At 59.1% G+C, this 24295-nt stretch overlaps 1 protein-coding gene across 1 annotated transcript in view; it reads left to right on the top strand.

Moving 5' to 3' along the window:
* VAV2 (vav guanine nucleotide exchange factor 2) overlaps positions 1–24295 on the top strand; it is a 136427-nt gene that overhangs the window by 48335 nt on the left and 63797 nt on the right. The window contains exon 4 of the mRNA XM_044920438.1: positions 11322–11380. Coding sequence (XP_044776373.1) covers positions 11322–11380 — 59 coding nt within the window. The remainder of the gene's footprint in view (positions 1–11321; positions 11381–24295) is intronic.

Below are 24295 nucleotides of genomic sequence, written 5' to 3'. Positions count from 1 at the left end.
GACTCAGTCTCCAGGTCAGGATTCAGGTTCATGGTCAGGACTCAGGCTTACTTTAGCATCAGCTCATTCAAGGAGGTTCTGGTGGTTCTTGTGTTCTGAGCACTGCTTCTGGGCTGTGACTCCGGGATTGGCCGGTTGGCTAGTAAACACTTGTGAGCGCCCAGGCCATGTGGATCCCAGCCTTTGTGGGCTGTGGCTTGGCATCCCTTGGGATTGTACACGGAGGACTGCCACATCCCAGGCAGTACTGGTTCTAGGCACTCTGAGGACAGTGAGGGAAGACCTCAGAGTACATTCCTTGTTTCTGGCAACTCTTTAAATCTAAGATGGGAGGCATTTCACTCCTCGGTGGGAATGCAGAAGGTGCTTAGAAAGGGCCGAGTCCGACAGCCAGCTTCAGTCCAGGGCTGCCTCTGGGGTTGTGTCGTGGCGAGTGAGGTCCCCTGTCTGTCGGGGCCTCGGTTTCCTCTGGGAAGTGGGGATGGTGGTCCTGACCCCACACCATTGTGGTGGAGCCGAACCACGCGTACCCAGGTCGGATGTGATCAGTGTTAACAGGCAGAGGTGGCGTGGGCTGATGGGGTACGGGGACCCGCTCAAGGAGCAGGCTGTGTAGATGCTTGCTTTCTGATCCCCTCGGCTCGCCGTCTCCGCTACAAGGAAGAAGGAAAAGAAACTTGTAGTCAGAGCCTCGCAGACAGGGCGAGGGTTCCACGTGGGACCAGGGCTCCTTCCTGCTCTGCCCTGTGATGTCTGTAATGCGTTTGGCATCTGAGACCTGGGCAGGGAGCCTGGGCCTCAGGGAGTCTTGTACCTTCGGGCGGTGATTCACACCAGTGGGCAGCAGACGTGTGTCTTGGTTCATGGCCTCGCCAGGATCAGAGGGGAGACGTGTTGCTGCTTGTCTGTGTGAGATGACACACCTTCGCTCCACCTTTTACCTGTCTGGTGGTGGGGAGGAGGCCGGTCTTGCTCTCCTGCAGCTGCAGGGCGTGCCGGGGGGATGAGTGAGCGTGCATTCACAGATGGTGAGTGGCCCATGGCCGGCCCACCCAGCCAGCTCCCCAAAGCCACCATCGTGGTTGCATGGGCTTGCTGGCCCCACCTGATCCTGCCTGCCGCTGTCGGCCTCCGTCAGAGCCGCCCTTTCTGGGGCACAGCTGGGGCAGAGCTGGGGCAGAGAGCTAGGGCCCCACAGCTGGATGCACGAGCCAAATCTGTCTCAGGTCCCTCCTGGTCTGCCACGAACCCCCGGGCCTCGGTTACCCCTCCATAAAATGGGAGGAACAGCAGAAGTGTCTCGTGGGGGTTTTGAGGGAATGAAATGAAATGAACCTGGGAGAGGCCTAGATACACAGCCGTTGTTGTTAGTGAAGATCTGCCAGTGAGAGCAAGAGCTTTGAGCGCCAGGTGGCACCTCTGTCTCTGGACGGATTCTGCCTGGAAGTTCCTGGGCGGCCCTTGCAGACCGTGGACAACTCCCTAGCTGGGTTTAGCTTTCCCACCTATGAAGTGAAGAATTTGGACCAGGTGGTCCCTAAATTTTTTCCACTAAGGATTTTGTTTCTCTGGTTGATTCCTGCAAACCTTCATGGTCAGGAACAGCTGAAGTTCATACCCTCTCCCTGCCCAGTGACCATGGAGCGTTTGACCTGATGTTACAGATCGGGGACAGTGGATAGTGCCCAGAGGGACTCTTGAGACTACCAGGTCTAGGTGTTTCTCGGGGTGGACTCAGGTCTCTCCTCGCATGCCAGATCTTTCTGACAGGCAGAGCCGGCTCCGAGCACTGCAGAGAAAGTTTCAGGGGCTGCCTGTGGCTTTAGCGGGAAGGAGCGCTGTGATTGATTAGTGATGCCTGCTGTGAGCGCAGCAAGGGTCTGTGGCAGCACGTGCGCCGTGCGTTTGCCATCCCCTCCCTGTGTATTGTGTTTCCCTTAGTCCACAGTTAAGGAAACTGAGACCTGGAGAGAAGTGGCTCAAATAGTCAGCGGTGGGCTTAGGACTGGAGCCCTCATCCCTGCCATTTTGCCTTGGTTTGCGGCTCTCTGCGGTTTACTCATGATTGCACCTTAACTAAAGTGACTCCTGTAACATGCCCGCCACAAGGAGGCACTTAATATGTGAGCCCAGTTCGGATCGATCACCCATCCATCCATCCATTCCTTCATCCATATATATTACTGCCTTTAGCGCCCACGGAGTCCAAGGCATGAAGATTCGGGCCGCTGGTCCCCGAGGCTCAGGATGGCCTGTCCCGCGTGCATGTGAGGTCTTGATCTGCCCCCACTGAGACTGAGGGCATGCAGCTAGATTCGGGGTTCATTTTAAATCACCTGGAAACCGTTGTTCGAGCTCAGGAAAGGAAAAGGCCAGTGCTGAAGAGTCTGCAGACTCTGCCTTTTTTTTTTTTAATCCTTTTTCTCTCCTCCTAAATCACTTTTGAGCTCCCACCCTCTTTCCGGGACCACCAGACCCTCCTTCCGTGTGTCCCCCTCCAGAGTTGCCGCCCGTCGCTGGCTCCAGTGAGTGGGGGTTTTCATCTGGCCACTTAGCCATCCTGGGGCCCCCGTCTCCTGCACGCTTTCGGCCGCCTTGAAGCAGAGTCCCATCAGCTGGGCCCGCCGGGCCGCCACCGCCGCCCAGAACACAGCGGCTGACAAGTGGCCGCGTTTCCCACTTGCTTCTGCTTCCCCAGCTCCTCCCGGGGGCAGGGCTCGAACACGGGGCTGTGATTGCACACCTGGCCTGATGAATCACACCTCAGCGGCCGCTCCTCATTCTGAAGGCACCAGTGCGGAGGCTTTTCTGACCTTGCTCTTGATGTGAAAAAAGGGAAAAAACAGAAGGGCAATGCAGAGCTGAGCTGGGGAAAGCAATTTATGATGATTTGCTTCTAAATATGCAGCCGTGTTCTCTGTAGATCTCCCAGGCAGATAGGGGAGTTTCCCGGGCAACATGTTTAAATGAGGTTCATAATCTTGCCGTTCGGCTCCGTGGAGCTGCGTGCGCACATGTGTGCGTGTGTTTGTGTGTGTTTTCCAGATGTGTGGTAGTGGCTGATAAGGAAGGTCTGCGGGCTTGAGCCCAGTGTGTGTAATTCCTGCTTATTGACTCCTAATGACAGTGAGGGAGCTGGGGCCGGGAAGCCCTCCTGATCCGCACAGAGCCAGCGGGGTCTGACGGGACCCGGGCGTTTGCCTGGGATGGCTCCCCTCATCGCCAGCAAGAAGCAGCCCCGGGTCCCTCTTAAAGGCCGGCTTGTATCTGTCTTCGTTGTTCTTCTGGGTCATTCCTGCCCGTGCTTCTCCATCGAGGACCTAGGGGAAGCTAGCTGGCCTTCCTGGGGGCAGTACCAGCTAAATGCTAGGACGGACACGGTCGCTTTACTGCGGTTCCCGAGCGAGCCGTTCATGTCGCCTTAACGTGGCAGTGATGCGTGTGTCCTTGTTTCTTTGCAGAGACATTTTGTCAGCTCTTCAAACCCGACTTTTTTATGGTACTCATTAGCATAGGAGCCTTCATTCTGAGGGGTATTGATTTTTTCACTTGTGAAGAAATACTGTTTCCACATAACGAACTCCTATCCTGGAGGACTTTTGTCTTTTATGTTCAGGATAATAAAGACTTTAAGGCAAAAACACACAAAAAACTTTGGTTCATGTTTTGAGTTCTGGTGGAGAGGTGAGGTGCATTGGTGGCTCCCCCAGGAGACGGCGAACCTTCAGGGAAGTGCCAGGTGGGCAGAGGGCGCACGTGTGTGCACGCATGTGTGTGTATATGCGTGCGTGCATGTTTGTGTGCATGTGTGTGTCTGTGTCCATGTTTGTATGCGGCCTCTGCCCCAGGAAGACCTTCAGGGGCCCCGGCTGATGGCGGCTTCACCACCTTTAACATGGGTGTTTCGAGGCTGCCCAGGACCGGGAGGTTTCATGAGCCAGGCCTGCAAGTGGCCCACTTGTTGTCTGCTCCATTCATTGGCTGGACCTCAGACACTGCCAGAGAGGCTGGAAAATGTGGCCCAGCCAGGCCCGGAAGAAGGGGTACGCGGTCTTGTGCCCAGCTGCGGGCTCCTGGGGGTGGGGTGCTAGGTAGAAACACAGGTTTGGGTCATGCAGATCTGGGTTTAGTTCCTCATTTGACCACTTGTTGCCGGGTGACCTGGGACAAGGTCCTCATTCTAATCCAGTCGCCAGGGTTTGCATCTAATAATGGGGAGTTGGGGGGAGGGAATAACACATACAGGAGTAATGTTTGTGTCGTGTTTATCTTAGTGAATAACATACTAAGTGCTCAAGAAATGGTAGCTCATGTTCTGACAATTAAGAGGTGGGGATTGGGAGGCAGGTTCTTTCTCTCACTCTTTTTTAAAGATTTATTTATTTGAGAGAGAGAGAGAAGAGGGGCAGAAGGAGATGAAAGGAGAGAGAGACTCTCAAGCAGACTCTGTGCTGAGCATGGAGCCCGGCGTGATGCTCGATCTCATGACCCTGAGATCCTTACTTGAGCCAAAATCAAGTTGGGTGCTTAACCGACTGAGCCACCCAGGCACCCCGGGAAGCAGGTTCTCTTTGGAGCCTTTGCTGCTGATTCTGCCTGTCTATCTACCATCTATCCGCTCCTCCATCCATCCACCTACCCACTTATTCTCACACCATCCATCTGTGTACCCATTCATTCATCCACACACTGATCCATTCACCCCCCACACCCATCCATTCATCCTCTCATCCATCCATTTGTCTACACACTCATCTGTTCACCCATACACCCACCCATCTACCCATCTATTCACCCATCCATCTGTCCACACACCCACCCATCTACCCATCCATTCAGTGACACACCCATCCATTCATGCGTGCACCCATCCGTTTACCCACCTACCCATATACACAGACATTCTTTGAGCATTCCTGCGTCCTTCTGTGGCTTCTGCCCATCCTATAAACTTAGTGGGCTCCAATTTTCACCTGTAAAATGTGAAGTGGCAATCCAGAGCCTGGTTTTGAAGGTCAGATGTGATGTAAGCCCCAGAAGAGCTTGGAAAAGCTGCATGTGGCACATGACAAGTGTCAGGTGTCCAGGAGGCCTGGGGAGAGCTGGGGTGGCAACGGGCATCCTCAGCAGAGGGCACAGCCAGCCACATTATGTTCCTGTGCACCCCTGGAACCACGGCCTCTGCTTATCCTGGCAGGGAAGGGGAGAATGTGGAGGTTGAAAGACACTTGGTTGTGGACTCCTACCTCTCCAAAGGTTCAGCGGGGTGGGTAACAGGAGTGTCCCTCCCAACCCCCACTGACCAGCTGTGTGAGCCTGAGCACATTCCCCAGGATTCGGCCTTGGTTTCCTGTCTGTAAAATGGGTACGACATCAGTCCAGTCCAGTGTCCGTCATGGGAAGGACCCTCCTGGAGCTCAGAAGTCTCATGAAATGCCTTGAGGTCTATACCCCAGGGCAGGCTCGTAGCAGCCCAGCTGGGTAGGACGCGCTGACTGATTGTTCCCTTCAGCACGAGAGTGCCACCTTGGGAATTGTCCCCAGTGGGACTTCAATGTGAACACGGCAATGGTTGCTTTGTCCCTCTCCCAAGTCTCCTGGTCTCTGTCTGGAGGGAACTTGGGGCCTCGGGTGGCCCAGATCTTCCTGAGAAGCAGGGTCCCTACTTGAGCAATCCACGAGGAGTGTGGAAAAGCCTCTGGTTTCTCAGCAGGAGTTACAGCTGATGGGCCTACTCTGTGAAGACATCGGGAATGCATCATTGAGCAAACCCAGCTCAGCTCAACCCTCAGGGAGCTCACAGACCAATGTGGTGTCGGAACCCCTCTCTGGGGCTGCAGGGAGAGCCTGGAGTCTTGTGAGCCTTCCTCTGTCATTCAGTCACTCACTTTTCCCATCTGTCCTTCCTTCCTTCTTCTACAATCCATCTGTCTATCTCTCCCTCCCATTCGTCCGTCCGTCCATCCGTCCATCCATCCATCCTCCTTCCCATCCATCCATCCATACACTATCCATCCTCCCATCCATCCATGCATCTGTCCATCCTCCCTTCTTCCCATCCATCTGTCCATCCATCCATCCTCCCTCCCTCCCGTCTGTCCATCCATCCACCCACTGTCCATCCTCTCTCCTCCCATCCGTCCATCTATCATGCATCCAGCCCCTTACCATGCATCCATCCATCCTCTCTCCCATCCATCCATCCATCCACTATCCATTCTCCTTTCCTTCCATCCATCTATCCATCCATTCACCCATCCTTCCACGTGCCCATGCATCCATCCATCTATCCATCTAGCCACATCAGCATTTGCCAGGTGACATGTGTGTGCCAGGTACTTTGAATATAAAGTTCAAAGGCGCAGCTTCATGTGCTGATACATTTCAAGGAGGTCCTGTGTCCTGTGTCACAAGACAGTTTCATAAGAGTGAGGGTCCTGATTGGTGTCCTGTTGGCTGCAGCTTGAAATGGGGGGCCTGCCGCTGTGTGCTCTGGGTGAGAGTAGGAGAGTGGTGACTTATGACCTGTTTGTGATGGCCGTGGTGTGGTGAGAGTAAATCTATCCTGTGTTTCCACTGCAGGGCCCAGAGTTTGAGTCTTTTGGCTTGAATAATATGTTTTATTGACAGGAGAATTCAGGGAGGTTCTGCCCCTGGGGGTGGGGGTGGGGATGGACACCAGTAGACTTTTTTTTTTAACATTTGCTCCTATTGTATATTGTAGGAAACTGTAATACACAGCCAAGGAAGAGCAGGAGGCAGACTGCACAAAGACACTCAGTCGCTGCCTACGTTTTGTGCATTTCTGCCGGACCTTTTAAGCAGTATATAATTTTAAAGATCTTTTTAAAAAATTTATTTGAGAGAGAGAGTGAGCAAGCAAGAGAGAACACGAGCCGGCGGGGAGGAGCAGAGGGAGAAACAGACTCTCCGTCAAGCAGGGAGCCCGATGCGAGACTCGATCCCAGGACCCCGGGATCATGACCTGAGCTGAAGGCAGACTCTCCACTGACTGAGCCACCCAGGCACCCCAAGCAGTATATAATTTTAGAAACTAGACTCTATTGATCGTACATGTTTCACAACCTGTTTCTTTCACTTAAGGGATTCATGAATAGATTTTATGTCAACAAATCTTCTACAACATCAGTTTACCCGACGGCTCAGGATCCCCTCATGGGGGCATGCCTGCCCTTATGTCTCCTACCCTGTGTTGGGCGGTCAGGCTGCTGCTGGCTTGTTTGCCATTGGTAAGTTGCTGCAGGAACACCTCTGGAACTGAAGTGTTCCGCACCCCGGAGCAGAAACTGAGTTTTCTCAATGCCACCAGAGAGAGCAGTAAGGGCTTGCTTCTTCTGGCCGGGAGAGCAGGGTGGTTCCCACCACTCTTCTTGGAAGGATTTGCTGGTGGCCCCTCGGGGACATGTCCTGCGGGCTGCCTGCCGAGCTCCATGCCTGGGCAAGATGATAAGCTGAAGCTTCGAGGTTGGCATGGGGTGCCGCCCTGGTTCGGGGACCCTTGGGGTCTAGCAGGACAAGCTTCGTGAGGGGAGGCTGTGGGGCCCCAGTGACAGAGGTCCTGGGAGCCCTGTTCTGGAACTCTAGGCTCGGCGAGGTCTGCACTGGATATTGCTCTGCCCGGGGTCCCCCTTTAGCTTCCTGGGGTCCAGATTACATGTCCTTTCCCCAGAAGTCCCTGCTGCCCACTTGCCCTGACTGTCCGTTCCACACACATCCCCCTTCAGCAGCTCCATGCTTCACACCCAGGCTGGCCCAAGGTGAACGGGCGGGGCACCCTCCTTGCCCTTCTGCACACCTTGACCGAGTCTGTGCTATTGTGTGTCTGACCCAAGCTCCACATCTGGGTCCTGCAGGGCCTTACAAATAAACAGATTCCTGGGCCCCACTCTCTTCCACTCCGGAGCCTTCTGGGGGGTGGGCTTGGGGGGCTGCATTCTGAAACTTGGCCAGCGAGCACGAGGAAGCTGAGTGGCTGCTGGTGTTCAGGAGTCTGTCCGCCCCGAATGCAGACCCGGTGGAGAACGTGGGGTCAGAGCAGGCCGTGGCTGGGTGGGGACGGAGCCAAGACGCCCACCCAGGGTGCACACCCCACACCTCTACTTGCTGTCCTCTGGGCTGTCCCCTCCTCTCCTTGCACCTTCACTGGGGGTGCATGTGGCTCCTCCCTGTGGGACTGGCCCTCTGGGGACACAACTTTCTGGGGTAACCCCCTGCCCGTCCCCCTTACACATGTTCGTTGGCCCCGGCGACGTGGTCAGTGGGTTGCTGAGCCAATTGTGTGTGGGGAGGAGGGGAAGACGGTATGTGTGTGTTCTTTCCATTCGTTAACTGGGATGCAGGCAAGAAGTGCAGATAGAAGTTGGGAAAATGTCATTGTTTGGCATTTATGTTTTCAGAAGGGCTGAGGGGCTGTGGGCTGGGGGCTGTTTGATCATGGCCCGGCCCCTCCATCCTGGGATGGGGCCGCCTGGCCAGGGGTGATGTGGGAGCCACACAGGGGCCTCGCTTCCCCTGCAGGGACATGCACCCCTCACCCTGTCTTCCCACATGGGGCTGTGGCCACCCCATGTCTGACCCCACGACGGGGGAGCCCCACAGCTGCTCCCAGCAGCCTCTACCCTCCATCACCGCAGCGGGGTTCCCTGCGGTGGGCCCCGCCGGAGCACTCCCTTTCCTGCACACACTCCGGCCAGGGAGCATGGCCCAGGCGGACCCAGGGACGGGGCCCCTCCCACAGAGAGGACCACATGGAACCCCATGTACGGAGCTGCCTCTCGCTCGCCAGATCCCTCACCACCAGGGATGACAGACTCCAGCCTGCAGCAGAGTGTCTGCGAGCGGGGGGCCGAGGCTGCCGGGCGCATGGCGGCCGGAGAAGCCACCGTGTCTGCCGGGACCGCAGCGCGTGGACACGCCGGGACTTGCACCCTGGCTTCGGCGCGCTCCCCTGGGCAGCTCCCCTCTGCCTGGGGTTCCACCTGTGTGTAGGGAGCACGGCGTTCGCACTAACTGCAGGAAGCAGGCTTCGTCCCCGCGCCCGCGCTGACCGATGGCCGGTGCCGTGGGTGGGCTCCGCGGGCAGGAGTCTGGCCTGAGTCTGGCCGGCCGGGGAGGAGTCGGGCAGGTGGTGAACGTTGTCGGCCGCGGGGCCGCAGGAGGGCATGGCGTGTGTGCCCAGAGCCTCCGAGCTCTGGCGTTGCTCGCTTCTATCACACGCGGCACTGGTGCTTTCATGGCCAATGCTTAGAGCTCTCAACAGCCAAGAATAACAGCCGAAAGCCAAGTTGCTCACTGCTTGTGCAAGGCCCCGTGTACCACACGAGCTTGGGGCCTCGGCGGGGCCAGTTGCGCCGTGAGCCAGTGGAGTCCCGTCTGGGGCGGCGCAGAAGGACCCCGCCATTCCGTGGATTCCTGACTGCCAGGCCCCGGCCCCTGAAGTGTGACCAGGTACCAGAGGGCCACTCACAGCACTCGGCGTGTTGGCCAAGGCGGCCCTGTCGCCGGCTGAGAAAGGGGCCTTCTGGTATGGCTTGGGTTTTCTCTTCCTCTAAAAAAAATTGCGGCTGGAAGGAGAGCAGCCTAAGAGGAAGTCTGTGGAATGTGTCTCAGCTGGGGGCTTTAGGGCCTTACCTCAGTTTCCCAGTCTCCTGAATGTGCTCGGCAGGCCCGGCCTTGTAGGATGTGAGGATTCACGAGGATGGTGCACATCAAAGGCCCGGTGGGCTCGGTTCTTGCAGCGACCCACAGCCGGCAGAGGGTGTCTGTGAATTTAGCAGGTGGTCCTCGTGGGCCGTGTTCGTGGTCTCTGTCCCTACACACACATGCACACACATAAGCACATGCAGACTACACACACGTGCACGCATGCACATGACCACACACACAGCATGCAACGCACACTTCCTCTTGCATGCACTTATGCACATGCATGCACACCCATACACACATGAGCACACACAGACTACACATAAGCACACAGACTGCACACATATGTGTATTACATGTGCACACGTGCACAGAGACCACACACATGAAATGCGCACACTTCATCTCACACCTTATTTATATACGTGCATGCACAAGGACACATGCACACACAGACCACACACAAGCGCATAGACCACACATGCACACACACGGTGACTATACACATAAACCAACACGAGCACACGTGCACACACAGATTACACCCACAGCATGCGGTGCACACACCATCTTGCACACACATGTGCAGTCGCACACACACACAGAGGGATTCATGCACCCTGACTCAAAGAGGTCTCGAAGTCGAGGCTTGCACCTGCCTCCTCAGTGTGTGATCTCTGGCACGGCAGGGGTCCCACAAACCCTGTAATGAATCGTGAGCAGCTTCGTGTACGTTATACTCCGGGGCAACTGCCTCCCTTTCCCTGCCTCAGTTTACCGGTAATCACCTGTGGAGTCTCTTCCCTGCCTGCTGCCTGTTGTTGTAAGGACCTGTGGAGTCCCTGCATTGGGGCCGTTGAGGCTGGGAGACAGGTGGGCCCTGGGTCACGGGACAGGACGGGGTAGGGTCGGGGCAGCCTAAGAAGGAGTGGTCACAGCTCATGGCTGAGCACACGTCAGGACTTCCGCCCGGACAGGCCAGTCGGTCTGGGGAGATACTGCTCGGATCCCCTCATGCAGCCTGAGCCTGGAGCTCTTCGTTTCCCTTCCCCCTGACCCTTTGTGGGAGCCGGGTGCCGGTGTCCGTGGCCATGCGGGGACAGGAGGGGCTGACAAAAGGAGCACCGTGCTTGGATGTTTGTGTCAACGCTGCTGGGGAACACGGGGCAAATCACTTGAGTTTTCTGGGCCTCTGCATGCCCCTCTCTGAACCGGGTCAGCACCTGCTGTGAACATGTTATTAACCGTATGGTAGCTTCCAGAACAGTGGCATGGGGTGAGCACTTTGTAAGCGTGTCTCCCGCTACGGCTCTCCGCAGCCCCGACAGGGCTGGCCCTAGTGTGGGTGAGAACGAGGCCCAGCGCGTGGTTAATGTGGCTGGTGTGGGTGAGCCCAGCCCCGCTCCTCTGCCGCGGGGAGCCCAGCAGCCCTCAGCAGATGTTGGTGCACGGAAATGACACGTTTTGCATGGTACACACAAAATAGGTACCTAGCTCCCCCAAATGTTATGCTGTATGTGTGTGTCTGTGTGTGTGTGTTTACGAGGTGAAACGTGCTGAGTGAACAGCTGTGTGCACACAACCCTTCATTACAGTTTTGTGATGACTTTCTGGTTTCTTGTGGAATTACAGAAGCGCCTTTCTGGTCTCCCCAGGTCATCTCTGCCGTGTCCAGACTCTCCCTGCACCACGTGGCTCAGAACAAAGGGATCAGGTGAGCTCGCCGTTGCGGCTAAGTGACGCCCCCTCGTCCTCCCCGCCACCCACGTGCAACCTGCGGGCCCGGCCTCAGCGATGAGAGTCTGCAGCAGATATCCTCTGCCTGTGTCTTTTTCATGAATTTTCAATGTTGTGTCGCGTTGCCTGTTGACCGCGGCGGGAAGGGGCGGGGAGGAGGGGGGACAGCCTTTGGTTCCCACCAGGGAGATCGCGTATGCGTGTTCAACTGACGGCTGCAAAATCTCTTTCAATTTCGGTAATAAGATCAGCACATTAATCTTTTCACAGATCATTGCCTACCTAAGCGCCCTGCGCGGGCCCCCCCCGCCCCGCCCATGCATCACAACCAGGGAGGCTGTGCCATGAGGGCTGGGCAGCGGGCCTGGCCCATCTGGGGGCCCCGGGTCCCTCTGCGGGACTTCCCATTCCCAGGTTTAATGTCCCTTGGCTTTCAAAGCTCAGCCTCAGAGGATCCTGTGACCCCTGTGGTCCGGCCTCTGGTCTCCGATACCGGGCCGGGCCACGCAGGCAACGGGGACAGGGGAGGGCAGCCCCAATGAGAACAGGTGGTTGCCCGTTCTGACCCACAGGTGAGGGGTCAGGGAGACGTCTAAATGGGGACCAGGTTCCAGATCAGGTGGGCCCAGGGGAGTACCTGCCCTTCCTCAATGTCCCTGGAGGACGTGGGCCAGCAGGGTAGGGATGGGGGTTTGGGAGGACAGAAATAGCCCCGCCCTAGGGTGGAGTAGGCGGGGTCATGCCCATGTGCAAGCGACACCGTGAGGGTGGCGTACTATGGCAAGGGGCCACCCCCTGGTGTTGTCTGTGAGGGACAACGAGTGCCTGGAGTCTGGGGTCCCCGGACCATGGGGCCGGGTGGATCCAGGCCAGCACAGCTGCCCCTTGGTGGGGCTGTTTGCCCAGGTTCAGAGAGTCACTGGGACAGATGCGAGGACTAGGGACCTGCGGCCCCCCCCCGCCTCCCCCCAATCCGGGAAGTCTGTTGCATTCTCAGAGGACTCGGAGATTCCTTTGAATTGGGGACTTTTGGTTTCTGTTGTTTATAACATCAGAGACAGGATAGGCTGTTTAAAACTGTTGTTAGACTATATGCTGAACACGTGCAGGAGGGTACTTAGAACACGTTAGGGTATAAAGGATGACCAGACCAAGCTCCTGCACCCACCAGGCAGCTTAGCCCCGAGGACATCGCTAATACCTTGGGGCCCCCTTGCCTCCCGCACCCCACCCCGGCCCCGCCAAGCTTTCGTGAGGTCTGTTAATAGGGGCAGTTTAAAAACGTTAATTACGAATCAGTGTGTTATTTCTGGATACAAAGACAGCGCATAGTTTTGGTTTTGGTTTCCCCCAGAAACGACTGTCTGTTCGTTCTCCTGCTAGTGCGTGGTGGTTGGACCTCCCAGCCCGTTCAGTGTAGTCTCGTCTGTCCACGTGTCCGTGTACGCACATGGGCAGGAGTGGAGTTCGTGCAACAGAAGGTAGTCACGTGATTTGCTCTTTCCCCAGAGGCTAGAGCGTCTGTATCCGTTTCTCCCCGAAGCAGGGCCTGGCCCAGGGGAGCGAGCCCGGTTACGTTCTCATTCTTGGGGCCGTTGACCCCCCTGGTGTTGCCCTGGACAGGGCGGTCCTGCTGTGGTTTCAGGCTCCACAGCCCGAGGCTGACGTAACCCTTCAGTGCAGGGGGCAGGGGGTGGGGGGGAAGAAATGAGGGCAAGGAGGGAGGTGTCTGCAGGTGTTTGCAGCCCCAGGCAGGGTAGGGCCTCCCCTCTGCAGAGAGAGCCCCCGCCTCCCACCTGCATGGCCTCCTCACCCTCAGGGCTGGTTGTCATCCGTGCCTCTCTTCCCCTGTGCTTTCCGGTCCTTGCTTGAGCCCCGATCCAGAGCTCTTCTGGGGTCCTTTCCCTCTGCAGCCCCCAGGGATAGGAGCTTCCCCACTGTGAGCTCAGGGGAGGGCAACACGGTGGGGCTGCCCCTCGTCCCCCATGCAGGCTGCCATTTCCCCAGGGGTCTGGGCGTTCTGGTAACCGCTGGCCCTTTACGACACTAGGTAGCTCTTCGTTTAAGAGCGTTTCTTAGCGTTCTTCATTACCAGAGGTTTCCGTGTGGCCAAACCTGTTCCTTTTCTGAAAACCCACCACCCATGCCTGCAGCCCTGAAGAGAGTCGTCCTGGTTTCTTTCCTGGCTGGATGGGAGCCCAGCAAGCTCCTTTAGAAAAATGAGCATTTTTACAGCCCTTGCACTTTGCCTAATGAGCTGATTTTCCATAAAAAGCCCTAATTATACTTCTCAGAGGCTGATCAATGGGAGACTTAATCTGAGGGCCCCACCCTGGTGCCGGCTGGAGGGTCAGAAGTGAGAGGTTGGGTCAGGGAGAAAGGGGTCCCTGGCAAGTCATCCAGCTCCGCAGGTGGAGGTGCAGGTCCTTGTCACACCAGAGCTGGCCCTCCAGAGTGAGGGATGTCCCGTTCACAGCTCTGAATGGCAGCGGCAGGGGAGAGGGCAAAGAGACAAATTCTCCTGGGGATTGAAGCCGGAAGGTGAGGCCAACGAGCCCTCAGGCCACTAAGGTGTTCTCTTTCAGGCACCTGTTCACCCAGTGGCCTTAGGCAGGAATGCTCTTGGGCCCTCTGTCTCTTCTTCTGTAGGCCAGGAAGGTTCCCTTGCTGCGCAAGGTCGCTGTGAGCCTGTAGGCTGTGCAGCACCCGGCACTCCATGGATGCCCACGGTGCCGGCCGGGGTGGTGGGCAGAGAGGGGGCCCCCAAAGCCACAGCCCCCTCCTGGCTCCTGGACCTTGTGTGACAGGGAAGAGTTTCCCTGCAGGTGTAACTAAGTTGTTATAGATGTCATGGTAAGTAGAAGAGGGAGGCGGGAAGGTCAGAGCAGAGCAAGGCGTGGAGGTGGAGCAGAGGTTGCAGTGATGTGGCCACAGCTGAGGAACGTGGGCGTCTTAGAAGCCGGGACAGGCAAAGAACAGATTCTCCCCTGGAGCCTCCAGAAGGACCCCGCCTGCTGACACCTTGAGTTGAGCCCATGCGAGGCCCAGTTCAGACTGCTGACCTCCAGATCCCTCGGACGGCAAACCGTATGGAGTGGGGCGGCGGCGGCCGTGGATGCAGCCGTGGATTCACAAGGGTCCTGGTGCAGCGGGGGGCTCCAGGTCCTCTCTGGGCCACTGCTCCCCGGTCCTGGGCTGCTGTCTTCTCTCTCTTTGTACCAAATTGAAGTAAAACTCACATGACATAAATCTAAGCCTCTTAACGCATACGGTTCAGTAGCATTTAGCAGGTTCTCCATGCTGTGTGCCCACCACCTCTCTCTGGTTCCAGAACATTCTTACACCCGATAGGAAACCCCGTCCCTCATAAGCACCCGCGCCCCTCCCCTGTGCCTCCCCCTGGATCCGGCACTCAGCTTTCTGGATGGGCCTGATGGAAACATTTCACATAAACGGCATCGCACGCCGTGCAGCCTCCTGTGACCTGCTCCCTTCCCTGGGCGTCGCGGTTTCAAGGGTCTTCCGGGCTGTGGCACAGGATAGAGACCGACCCCATGTGGGGTTTCCAGCCGTCAGCGGATGGACGTTGGGTTGCTTCCGCCCTTTGGCGATTGTGAATCGCGCTGCAGTGAACATTCGTGTTTGTTTAGATACCTGAGCTTCCGTTCCTTTGGGTTGCCTTCTGACATTTTGATTATTTTCTGCCCAAAACATACCCGTGACTCCCCGGTGTTCTGGACGCACCCGGGAGCCAGAGTCTGGGTCCCGTCCCCGTGTCCACGGCACATGAAAGTTGCTCGCTTCGCCTGGGTGGCTGTCTCCTGGAGGGCGGCTCAGAGAGGGGGGCTGCCAGGCCACCAGCGGGGAGCGGCTACTGTGAGTGGCCGTGGGGTCTCCCCCAGCCCAGTGCCTCCTGTTTGTTGTCACCCCAAAACTCTGCTGCTGTGTGCCTGGGGGTTCCTCACGCTTGGTCTTTTCCTCCGGTCTGGGACACCCCAGCCCCATTTCAGGGGGGTGGGGCTGCGGGCAGGCTGCAAGGTGGGTGGGTGGGGCAGGGGCAGGGGTGGGAGAGACGGGACGCCCCCCAGCCCCCAGCAGATGGAACGTCCTTTTTCAATTTGAAGTGAATTCTCAGAATGTCAGATGTACCCGGATCCAAATCTGAGTCGAGGAAAGCGTTCTGAAACTGAAGAGAAACGCTCCTCGTCTTGTTGCCGGCTGCAGAGGACCTGCTCTTGGGTCTTCCTGGGCGCAGGGGATTGGGGAGTGAGCCTCTGCCCCCAGATGCTCCTGTGGGTGACAGACAAGGGGCAAAGACGCCTTGGCAGGAGGTGAGCCTTGCTGTCTGATGGGGTCTCCCGTCTTCGTCCTGAGGCAAGAGTCTCGTGGGAGGGTGGGAGATCCGGTGCTCTCGGCGTTTCTAGGGAGGAGAGGCGTGATTTCCCTCGATCCTCAAAGGGCCCTTCCCAAGTGAAGGTCTTGTCCTGCGGTGAAGCCCCAGCCGCTCCTCGAGGCGTCCTGTGTTTGCGGACACCAGCCGTGGCTCACAGTCCCCACCTCTCTCTGTGGGCCCCCTCCCTGCCGATGTCCCTTTCCCATCTGGTGCCACCTGGTTAATTCCAGGGAATTGGACTGTGCATGAGAGGTTTGGACGGAAAGTGGCCATTTTCATGTGCTTACTAGCTCATTCTGCCAGTAAGATGGGTTTAATCGTCCCACCTGGTGACTTCAAGCGTCTGGCCACTTGTCGTCGGTGGAGAGCCCGTGTTCCTCTTCCTTCCCTGATGATGGTGGGGCCGGCATCGTTGGCCACAGGGGAGAAACTGGAAGACTTGAGATTCCTTCCGGGAGGGGCTCGGACCGTTGTGGGCCGTTGGGCGGCATGGTTGTGTCTGGCCTCCCCTGGCGTGTCCTGGCCGCACAGGGCGGCTCTGCCCAGCTGGTGCCTGTCCCACTTGCCCGGTCAGGTGACCGCTCAGGGGCGGACGGCGTCCGTGTTGAGCGCAGAGACCCAACCTGGCTTGGTTGCCCCCTCGCTCCCACGGCCTCGGCTGTTCGCTCTCCCCACCTCTGCTGGGGCCACTGCGTAGGTCTCCAGGCTTCGGCAGAACAAGCCGTGTCCGCTGGTGTGTGCACGTGCGTGTGCCTGGCGTGTTCGCTGTGTCTCTTTCCTCGCACGCCCGTTTCTGCCTCCTGGTATCTGTACGTCGGCGTGCCAGCAGCTGAATTTGAACACAGACCTCATGCCTGCTGGGGCAACAGGCACCCAGAGTGTCCCAGATCCTCCCTGGGGGCTCTGTTGAAGGTTCTAGAAGGGAGGGCACTCCTGGTGCTGCAAGTGGGGGTGGGAGGGAGGCTGTATGGCCGTCCTGCCTGGGAAGTGTTGGAGGAGAGGGTGTGGGCAGCGGGGAGGGAGGGACCTGGTTTAAAGATCCCGGAGCTGGTGTGGCTGCCAGGCTGCTGTCACTGGGGAGCAGTGGGGGGGTGCTTTGAAGAGTGAAGGGGGCCTGTGTTGTGTGGGCTGGTGTGGGGAGCACACGTGGGTGTGGCTCTGCTTGGCCCATCGTGCCCGACCCTGGCCCGGCAGGTGTGCGGATGTGAGGGACACAGAACCTGCCTCAGAGAAGGAGGGGCCCCCGGGGCAGGGCCCACCCCAGAGGGGACAGGTACAACAGTGTCCGTGGGTGCCTTCTCCATTCACCTGACAACGTGACTCCAGCTCTTCCTGCTTCTGAGCACGTCCCTCGTGGGAAGGAATGTCATGTGGTTCCATCCAGCCACCCGCCCCCACTTGGTGACCATGACCCACTCCCAGGGAGGAGGGGTGGCCCTGGGGTGGAGGGGAGAACCAGACACTGACCTGGGGGCACGAAGGTCATGTTTTATCCGCGCTGGCCACCAGGACAGAGCTCCCGAGTGGCAGCCCTGAGGCTTTGAACCTTTCCCGCTGTCCAGGGCCTACATTGTCCTTCCTCGGGACACCCGAGTGTCCTGCCCGTGAGCCGCGGCCGCTGTCTGTGAATGGGGTCATTATCAGGACTGCGTGGGCGACCCGGGCAGCGTGCTTAGCCTGGGGCCTGGCAGGCGAGTGCCTGGCACATGGTGGCCAGCTGACTTTCGGTGAGTCTGCACCATGGACTACGGGAGGGGCCCCCTCCTCACGTCCTTCACCCACCGCTGAGCCGAACTCCTAAGGAACAGTCTCCTCCGCTTCTCTCTGCCACCTCCACTGTGGGCACCAGAGCTGGAAAGACACATATTTGTTGAAAAATGTATTAACTGGCCGTTTTGTGCTGGGGCAGTGGGGAGCTAATTCGTGCTGGAGACGGTCAGGAGGAGCAGGAGGGCTGCCCGGCGGGAGGGCCGAGAACGGCCAACCGGAGCTTCCACGGCCGGGCAGCGTCTTTACAAAGACTGAGTGCAGCTGACTGCCTGTGCCTGCTCCCATCCCTGCTCTCCAGGGTCAGGCGGGCCGCCTGTGCCTCCACCTGCCCACAGAGCGCAATGCCCTGGCCGCTCTCACGGTCTTATTGCCCCCTCCCCCAACTCGCTCCCCTCCCCCGCCCTCCAGCCCGTTCATGCAACCAGTCAGCTCTCCATCCATCCATCTGTCCCTCTACCTCCCCGTCCATCCACCCATCTGTCCATCTGTCTGTCTATCCATCGATCTGTCATCTCTACACTTATCCATCCTTCTACCCACCCATCTGTGCTTCCGTTCTTCCTTCCACCCTTCCATCCATCCATCATCTTTCTGCTTCTATTTCCACCTATCCGTGTGTCTGTCTATCCTGCCACCTACCTACCGCCCACCCGCCTATCTACATATCTATCCATCTGTCCATCCATCCACTTATCCGTCCTTCCACCCACCCTTCTGTCCTTCCGTCCATCCTCCCTCTTCCTATGTCACTCGAATGTGGGCCGGTCTCCATGTGGTGCTGGGAAGCTCACAGCCTCTGGCTCCATTAAGGTCCGGCAGTGACAGTGTGAGGCCCCGTGTGCTCCCCAGCGCAGCCCAGGCACTCAGCTGGGTATTGTGCTGGGGGCGGGGCGGACGAAGGAGCAACCCCGCTGACCTGGGTGGTGGCAGGATGCCGGGTCAGTGTCCTGCTCCTGAGCCTTTGTGTCCTCTTTGGTAAAGTGGGGTCACGGTTGAAACTCCCTCCCCAGGCTGTTGTGAGGATTCAGGGAATCTCCACAAAGTTCCCAGCACAGGCCCTGACGCACAGTAGGGGAGGGGCCGCCTCTCTGTGCCTCGTTTTGCTCTTCTGCAAACGGGGCTCTGCCAGCACCTACCTGGAGGGCTGAGTGGGCTGAAGCAGGTCGTGCGTGAGTGAGTTTCCCGCTTCCCGATTGATGGAGGACGTGTGGGCTCTGCCTGTGGACGAGCTCCGTGGTGCCCAAGCCTCAGGGAGCCCAGGGTCACCGCTCTGCTTGAGGTGCTCATAGGAGACATCAGGGGACAACGTGCATCCAAGCGCGAGCATCTGCTCCAATTTGTGGCTCACGAGTGTCACACCAGCTCCCCCCGGGCCTTCTTGGGGTCGCTCGGGTGCCCAAGTTCGGAATCATGACGGGGGAGATGTCACCGGTGCCCACATTGGCCTGTCCTTGCTGACAGATGTCCCTGGTGCCCAGAGAAGAGAATCGCTGCCCAATGAAAACTCCAGGAGTGTGAGCTGCCTCCCGGGCTGAGGACCTGTCTGCGCCAGGCAGTGAGATGGAAAACAAGGGGAGGCTGGGGCCTGGCACATTTGCCGTGACCCTTGCAGACTCATGAAGCCCCTGGGGCTGAATTTCAGACCCTTCGCTCGGCTCCCACAGCCCAGCCTCCACAGCCCAGCACCTTCATGCTGGAAGAGCCCTTCGTCCCTCCTTCGACGTATGGGGAAACTGAGGCCCAGAGAGCTTCTCTTTCCCACAGTCCTTTATCTAAGGAAGTCAGTGGTCATCTGTTCTTGTTCATTCATTCATTCATTCATTCATTCTGTTTGTGCCTGGTGATGTCTGTCCCCAGGCCAGGTACTGGGATGCAGCCAGAACCGGCCCCCGTCAGGTAGGGAGATGGACACAGGACCCCGGTCACAGGCAGGTGGACATGTTGCAGTGGGACCCGGGGCACGGCGGGGTGAGTGGGGAATATGACCCCAGCCCCAGGGGCACAGGGTGATGGGCCAGCCAGCGACACTCGGGTCCGGGCTGCTGGTGTGATCTTCAGCAGGTGCCTTAGCCCTGGGCCTGTTTCCCGGCCTCTGAAAGGGAGGCCCCCATCAGTTGATGGTTGGAGCCCATGGTAAGGGCCCAGGGCTGGAGCAGCCCTGCGTGGTGGTTCTCTGGTGAGGCCTGAGGATGCTTTTGAAGGCGGGCCCTGGGTGGGCAGGTGTGGGCTGAACGTGGCTTTAAGAATATGTGCACCCGAACCTATGAATGGGGGCTCACTGAGGAAAACCCTGTGGGCCTTAATGCAAGGGCAAGTGTCCTTTAAGAGACACAGGGAGGAGAGACACGGGGAGAGGAGGGGCTGTGTGACCACAGAGGCAGAGGCTGGAGGCACACAGCCAGAGCCCAGGGACACTGCTGGGGCCCCGAGGAGCTGGGAGGGGCACGAGGGCCCCCTCCCTAGAGCCTTGCATTGCCCTGCTCACACTTCGATTAGGACTTCTGGCCTCTAGCACTGAGAGCATGAATTTCTGCCGGTTTAAGCCACGCAATTGGTGGTACTTTTTATCGGTGGCCCCAGGACCCTAGCACAGTGCATGTGGCCAGGCAGCAGGCTCTGGGACAGGGGCCAGGTGGGGAACCCCAGCCTCCAGCATGCCTGCTGTGGGGGTGTGATGCTGCACTTCCCAGAAGCCAATTGACGTCCCCACGAGCCCCAGCTCTGTCCTCATGCAGCCCCTGCCACGGAGACCTGCCTGCAGGGGGGGCTTGGGGTTCAGAGACACCCGCCGGTCAGCTGGGATGGGAGGGTGGGCCTCCAGGGACAGTGGCTCCTCCTCTGGGTGTGCCCTGTCCCCAGAGCATTCGATGGGGGCAGTGAGCATGTCCACACGTACTGGGTCCAGAGTCCTCTCAACTCCTGTCCTGCCCCCTGGGGAGCGAAGATCGCTTCACTCTGTGACAAGCGAAACAATAACAGCCTGCTTCTTCGGCGAGTATCACCATTAAAAATTGATCCGGGCAGCTGTGAAACAGTATCCGCTCGTTTCAGAGACGGAGCAGAACGCGTTGTCATGCAGCGGGATTTCTACACCTGCAGAAGGGCCGTGAGGTCGTTCAGCGTGCCCACGGAGCACAGCGTGGTGTCCTGGCTGGGCGGCGATGTTGGGGCTGCGGCCTGGGGTTCCTGTCGTTAACAGTCTGTGGCCTGAGGTCAGCCGTGCTCTCTCCAGGCCCGAGCTCGGCTCCCATCGGTGGGGATGGCCCCGGGCCAAACAAACGCATCAGAACCCGGGGAGGTTCACTGTTGTTTGCGAAAGGTTTCCGGGTGCTTTGAGCACATCCAGTTACGTGCAAGCCCAGCGCTCTCAGAAGCTCGAGGCCCGCGCCTCTCCTCCCTGGCAGGGGGCCTCTAATAGCCAAGGGACCGTCCCCCACGTGTCACCGGGCTGCCCTTCTCGCTGCGGTTCTCACCTGTCCCGTCCCTCCTCGGGACCGGCTGCTTCTGTGAGTCGGGATGGACCGGGCTCTGTGGCGGCAAGAGGTAGCCCCCGTGTCCCAATGCCTTGTTCCTGCCGCTCTAGGTCACCTGCTCCCAGAGCCGGGCTGGAACAGAGTGGCCGTCGCGGTGGGTGGGGGACCCGGCAGCGCGTGTGCTGGCCCCTGCAGACTCTTGCCAGTCAGAGAAGCCAGGATGCTGGGTGACAGCACTTCAGCCTGTCGAGCAGCTCGATGCTGCTCGTCCCTGGGAGTGGGGGCTGCTGCTGTCCCCCCTTCACAGAGGAGGAAACCGAGGCCCAGAGGCTGAGGGGCTTGCTGGAGGTCACGTGACGAGGGCGGGGTGGAGCTGAGCCCGCAGCCTGCCCTCATCGGGCAGAGCCGCGCTCCCGCCACCCATCCCCCCACCACGTGGCCTCCCTTTTGGCCAACGTGCAGGAGAGAGAGGGGTCTTGGAACTGACCGTCTTCCCTTGACCTTCCTAGTCCCTGTTCATGCTGACCTGTTCCTCTTCTATTTTTATTCGTTTATTTAACTTTTCATGATTTTGGACACCCCCAAGCCTGGCAGCCAGCGCAGGAACTAGAACATTCCAGCTCACTCCCGACCTGGCCCTGCTCCCGTGCTCACCACCTGCTTGCTTCTGTCAAGTTAGGCTTACAGAATCTCACGTGCGGTTCTGTCTAGTCATCGTTGCTTTGGACCTTCAATCAAGAGAATCAGTCAGGTTGACTCTGGGGCCTCGCTGTTTCTCTCACTGTCCCGTGACGCATCAGGCCGCGGTGTGTGGCTCAGGGTCCTGGGCAGCACCCCCCAACCCCCCCGCTCTGGTGCCTGTCTCTTGGCGTAGCTTCCCGTGGGTGAGTGCTCCGAACGCCTATTTCCACCGGGGGGGGGGGGGGGCGCCGCTTTGCAGAGGAGGACGTGGAGGCCCTGAGGGGGAGCCTCTGGCTCTGGTCTCGCAGCTGGTCCGCGGTGCTGCTGGGTCTCCATCCCAAGGCCCTCAGGTGGGAGTCAGCAGGGCGTCTGGGTCCCGGGGCCTGGGCCCGGCACTGACTCGGCCCTTCCAGCCTCGGTTCCTGGCAGGACTGACCCTAGGGGCACTTTGGGGTCACTGGTGGGAGACCTGGACAGGCTTGCACCCCGACCCAGCGCTGGAGGCTCTGGCCCTCCCTGATGCCGAGCTGCTCAGGGCAGAGGCGCCTTGCTGGCTTTGTCTCTGGTCCCCAGTGGGGTTGGTGGCTGCAAAAAGCTGTGTTTTGTGCCATTTGGTGAATTCCTGTCTTGGACCCTCTCCTCCTTGAGCACTCCCGGGGCGCTGGACGTCACCGCAGTGTGGGACTCTGGCCGACAGTGCTGGAGCGGGGGGGGTGGTGTCCAGCTGCGGCCCCTCCTGAGAGGATAGCACCGAGACACTAGTGGTCTCCTGAAAGCTGACGCCTGGAGCCCCCCCGAGACGTGGCTGGGCCCTCGGCCCGACGGACTCCAAGTGGGGCAATGGCCCGCCTGGACCCCTGGCCCACGCCCAGTCCCCCACCCAGGGCCACCTTCAGACTTAGGGTTGGCGCCCCCCGGGAGGGTTGATGCCCAGTTCTGCTCCGCAGTGGCCACGCCAGACCCCGCGCTGTGCGGTGGGAGGGCTGCAGTCTGTCCTTGTCCTCACTTGGGCCCAGGGCTGGCCACCCCCAGGACGCCGCTGCCTGCAGCAACCCCCTGTCCCCACCTGTCACCACTGTGTGCTGCCTTCCTGAGGCCCAGGCTCTAGGGGGACAAGTCCGAGGGTGGGGCGTCAGAGGGACAGGGTAGGGGGCAGGGGGGGCACTCAGATGCCACGGTCAGTGCATCTTGCAGAGGAGGTGATGTTGGATCCTGCTGACCCCCCCAAGGAGGGAGCAGTGACAGGTCTGGGGCCCCGGAGGCCTCGGCAGAGGCTCTGGGAGGGAATGCACTTGGCATCCTGTGGGATGGAGAGGGGCCACGGACAGTGGAAGAGACCATGTGGGGAGGGATGGGCAGGGCACGGGGGTCTCCATGTCTCTCTGAGTGTGAGGGGGAGCCCTGGAGGATTTCAGCGGGGCTGTGACACCTCCCGTGCCCTAGTGGACATGGCCAGAGCAATCCGTCCATGCAGGGCCACAGCAGGCCACGGGGATTTCCTGCCTCCCCCGGGCATGGGGTGGGGGGGGTAGGGGGTGAGGGGAGGGAACAGCAGAGTGGCCGCAGGGGCTGGGCCCTGCTGCTCGCGGGAGGATGGCCCTGCTGACACACTGGCCTTTCCGCTCCTCTGCTGCCGTTCCGAGAAGTGGGCCGGAAAATCAAAAATACGTTGGGCTTCTCGGCTGCTGAGAAGTGGCATGGGGCTCCAGGCCCCTCCCTCCCTGCAGCTGGGGGCCGGGCCAACTATTCTTTCTCGACCCTGAGGTCAGAGTGTCTTCCTCCGCCTGGCTAGGGTTTTGGAAGCAAGGGCAGAAGCAGCCCGGCTGGGATCTGGGTATCATTTGGGCTTTCTCTCTAGGGGAGGCAGTACTTGCCACCTCTCCGGGTGGCCTTGGAGCCGGCCAGCCCTCTCCCCTCCCCCACACGTCTGCTGGACCTGCCTCGGCCGTGGCTTCACCTTGGTGTCCCTCCCCTCCGAGCCCCCACCTCACAGAGGCACAGAGACCCTCCTGCCTCTGTGGGGACTTTGGTTTAAGATCCTGGTGGTCATGGGGCACCTGGCTGGCTCAGTCGGTTCAGCGTCCGACTCTTGGTTTCAGCTTAGGTCATGTCTCGGGGTCGTGGGATCGAGCCTCATGTCGGGCTCTGCGCGCAGTGAGGAACCTCTCTCTGTCTCTCCCTCTGCCTCCCTGCCCCCTCCAACCCCACTCGCTCACGCTTTCTCTCAAATAAATAAATCTTTAAAAAATAAACACAAGATCTTTGTGGTCAGCGCCTGGGCTGGCCCACCTGTCACTGCTCCTTGGCTACGGCCCCATCGGCCTCCTGCCCCGGCCCGTCATGGCCTCCTCTGGCCTCCGTCCCAGCCACACGGAAGCTGCACATCCCCGCGTGTGCAGGCGTGTTCATCTGCCCCAGGCTGCGTCCTCCAGCCCCCAGCTCATGACCACGTCCACCGTCCCCCCTGGCCTCCACTGCCCTACATGCCGGGCCCTATGGGAACCACGCCCACGCTGCATCTTACGCAGCGTCACAAAACGCCTGTGCCACGGGGGGGGGGGGGGGCAGTAAATCC

Source organism: Neomonachus schauinslandi, chromosome 13 (assembly GCF_002201575.2).
Source record: "Neomonachus schauinslandi chromosome 13, ASM220157v2, whole genome shotgun sequence".
NCBI classification, from domain to species: domain Eukaryota; kingdom Metazoa; phylum Chordata; class Mammalia; order Carnivora; family Phocidae; genus Neomonachus; species Neomonachus schauinslandi.
The sequence above is the reverse complement of the archived record's forward strand: the minus strand, read 5'-3'. Positions and strand labels throughout refer to the sequence as shown.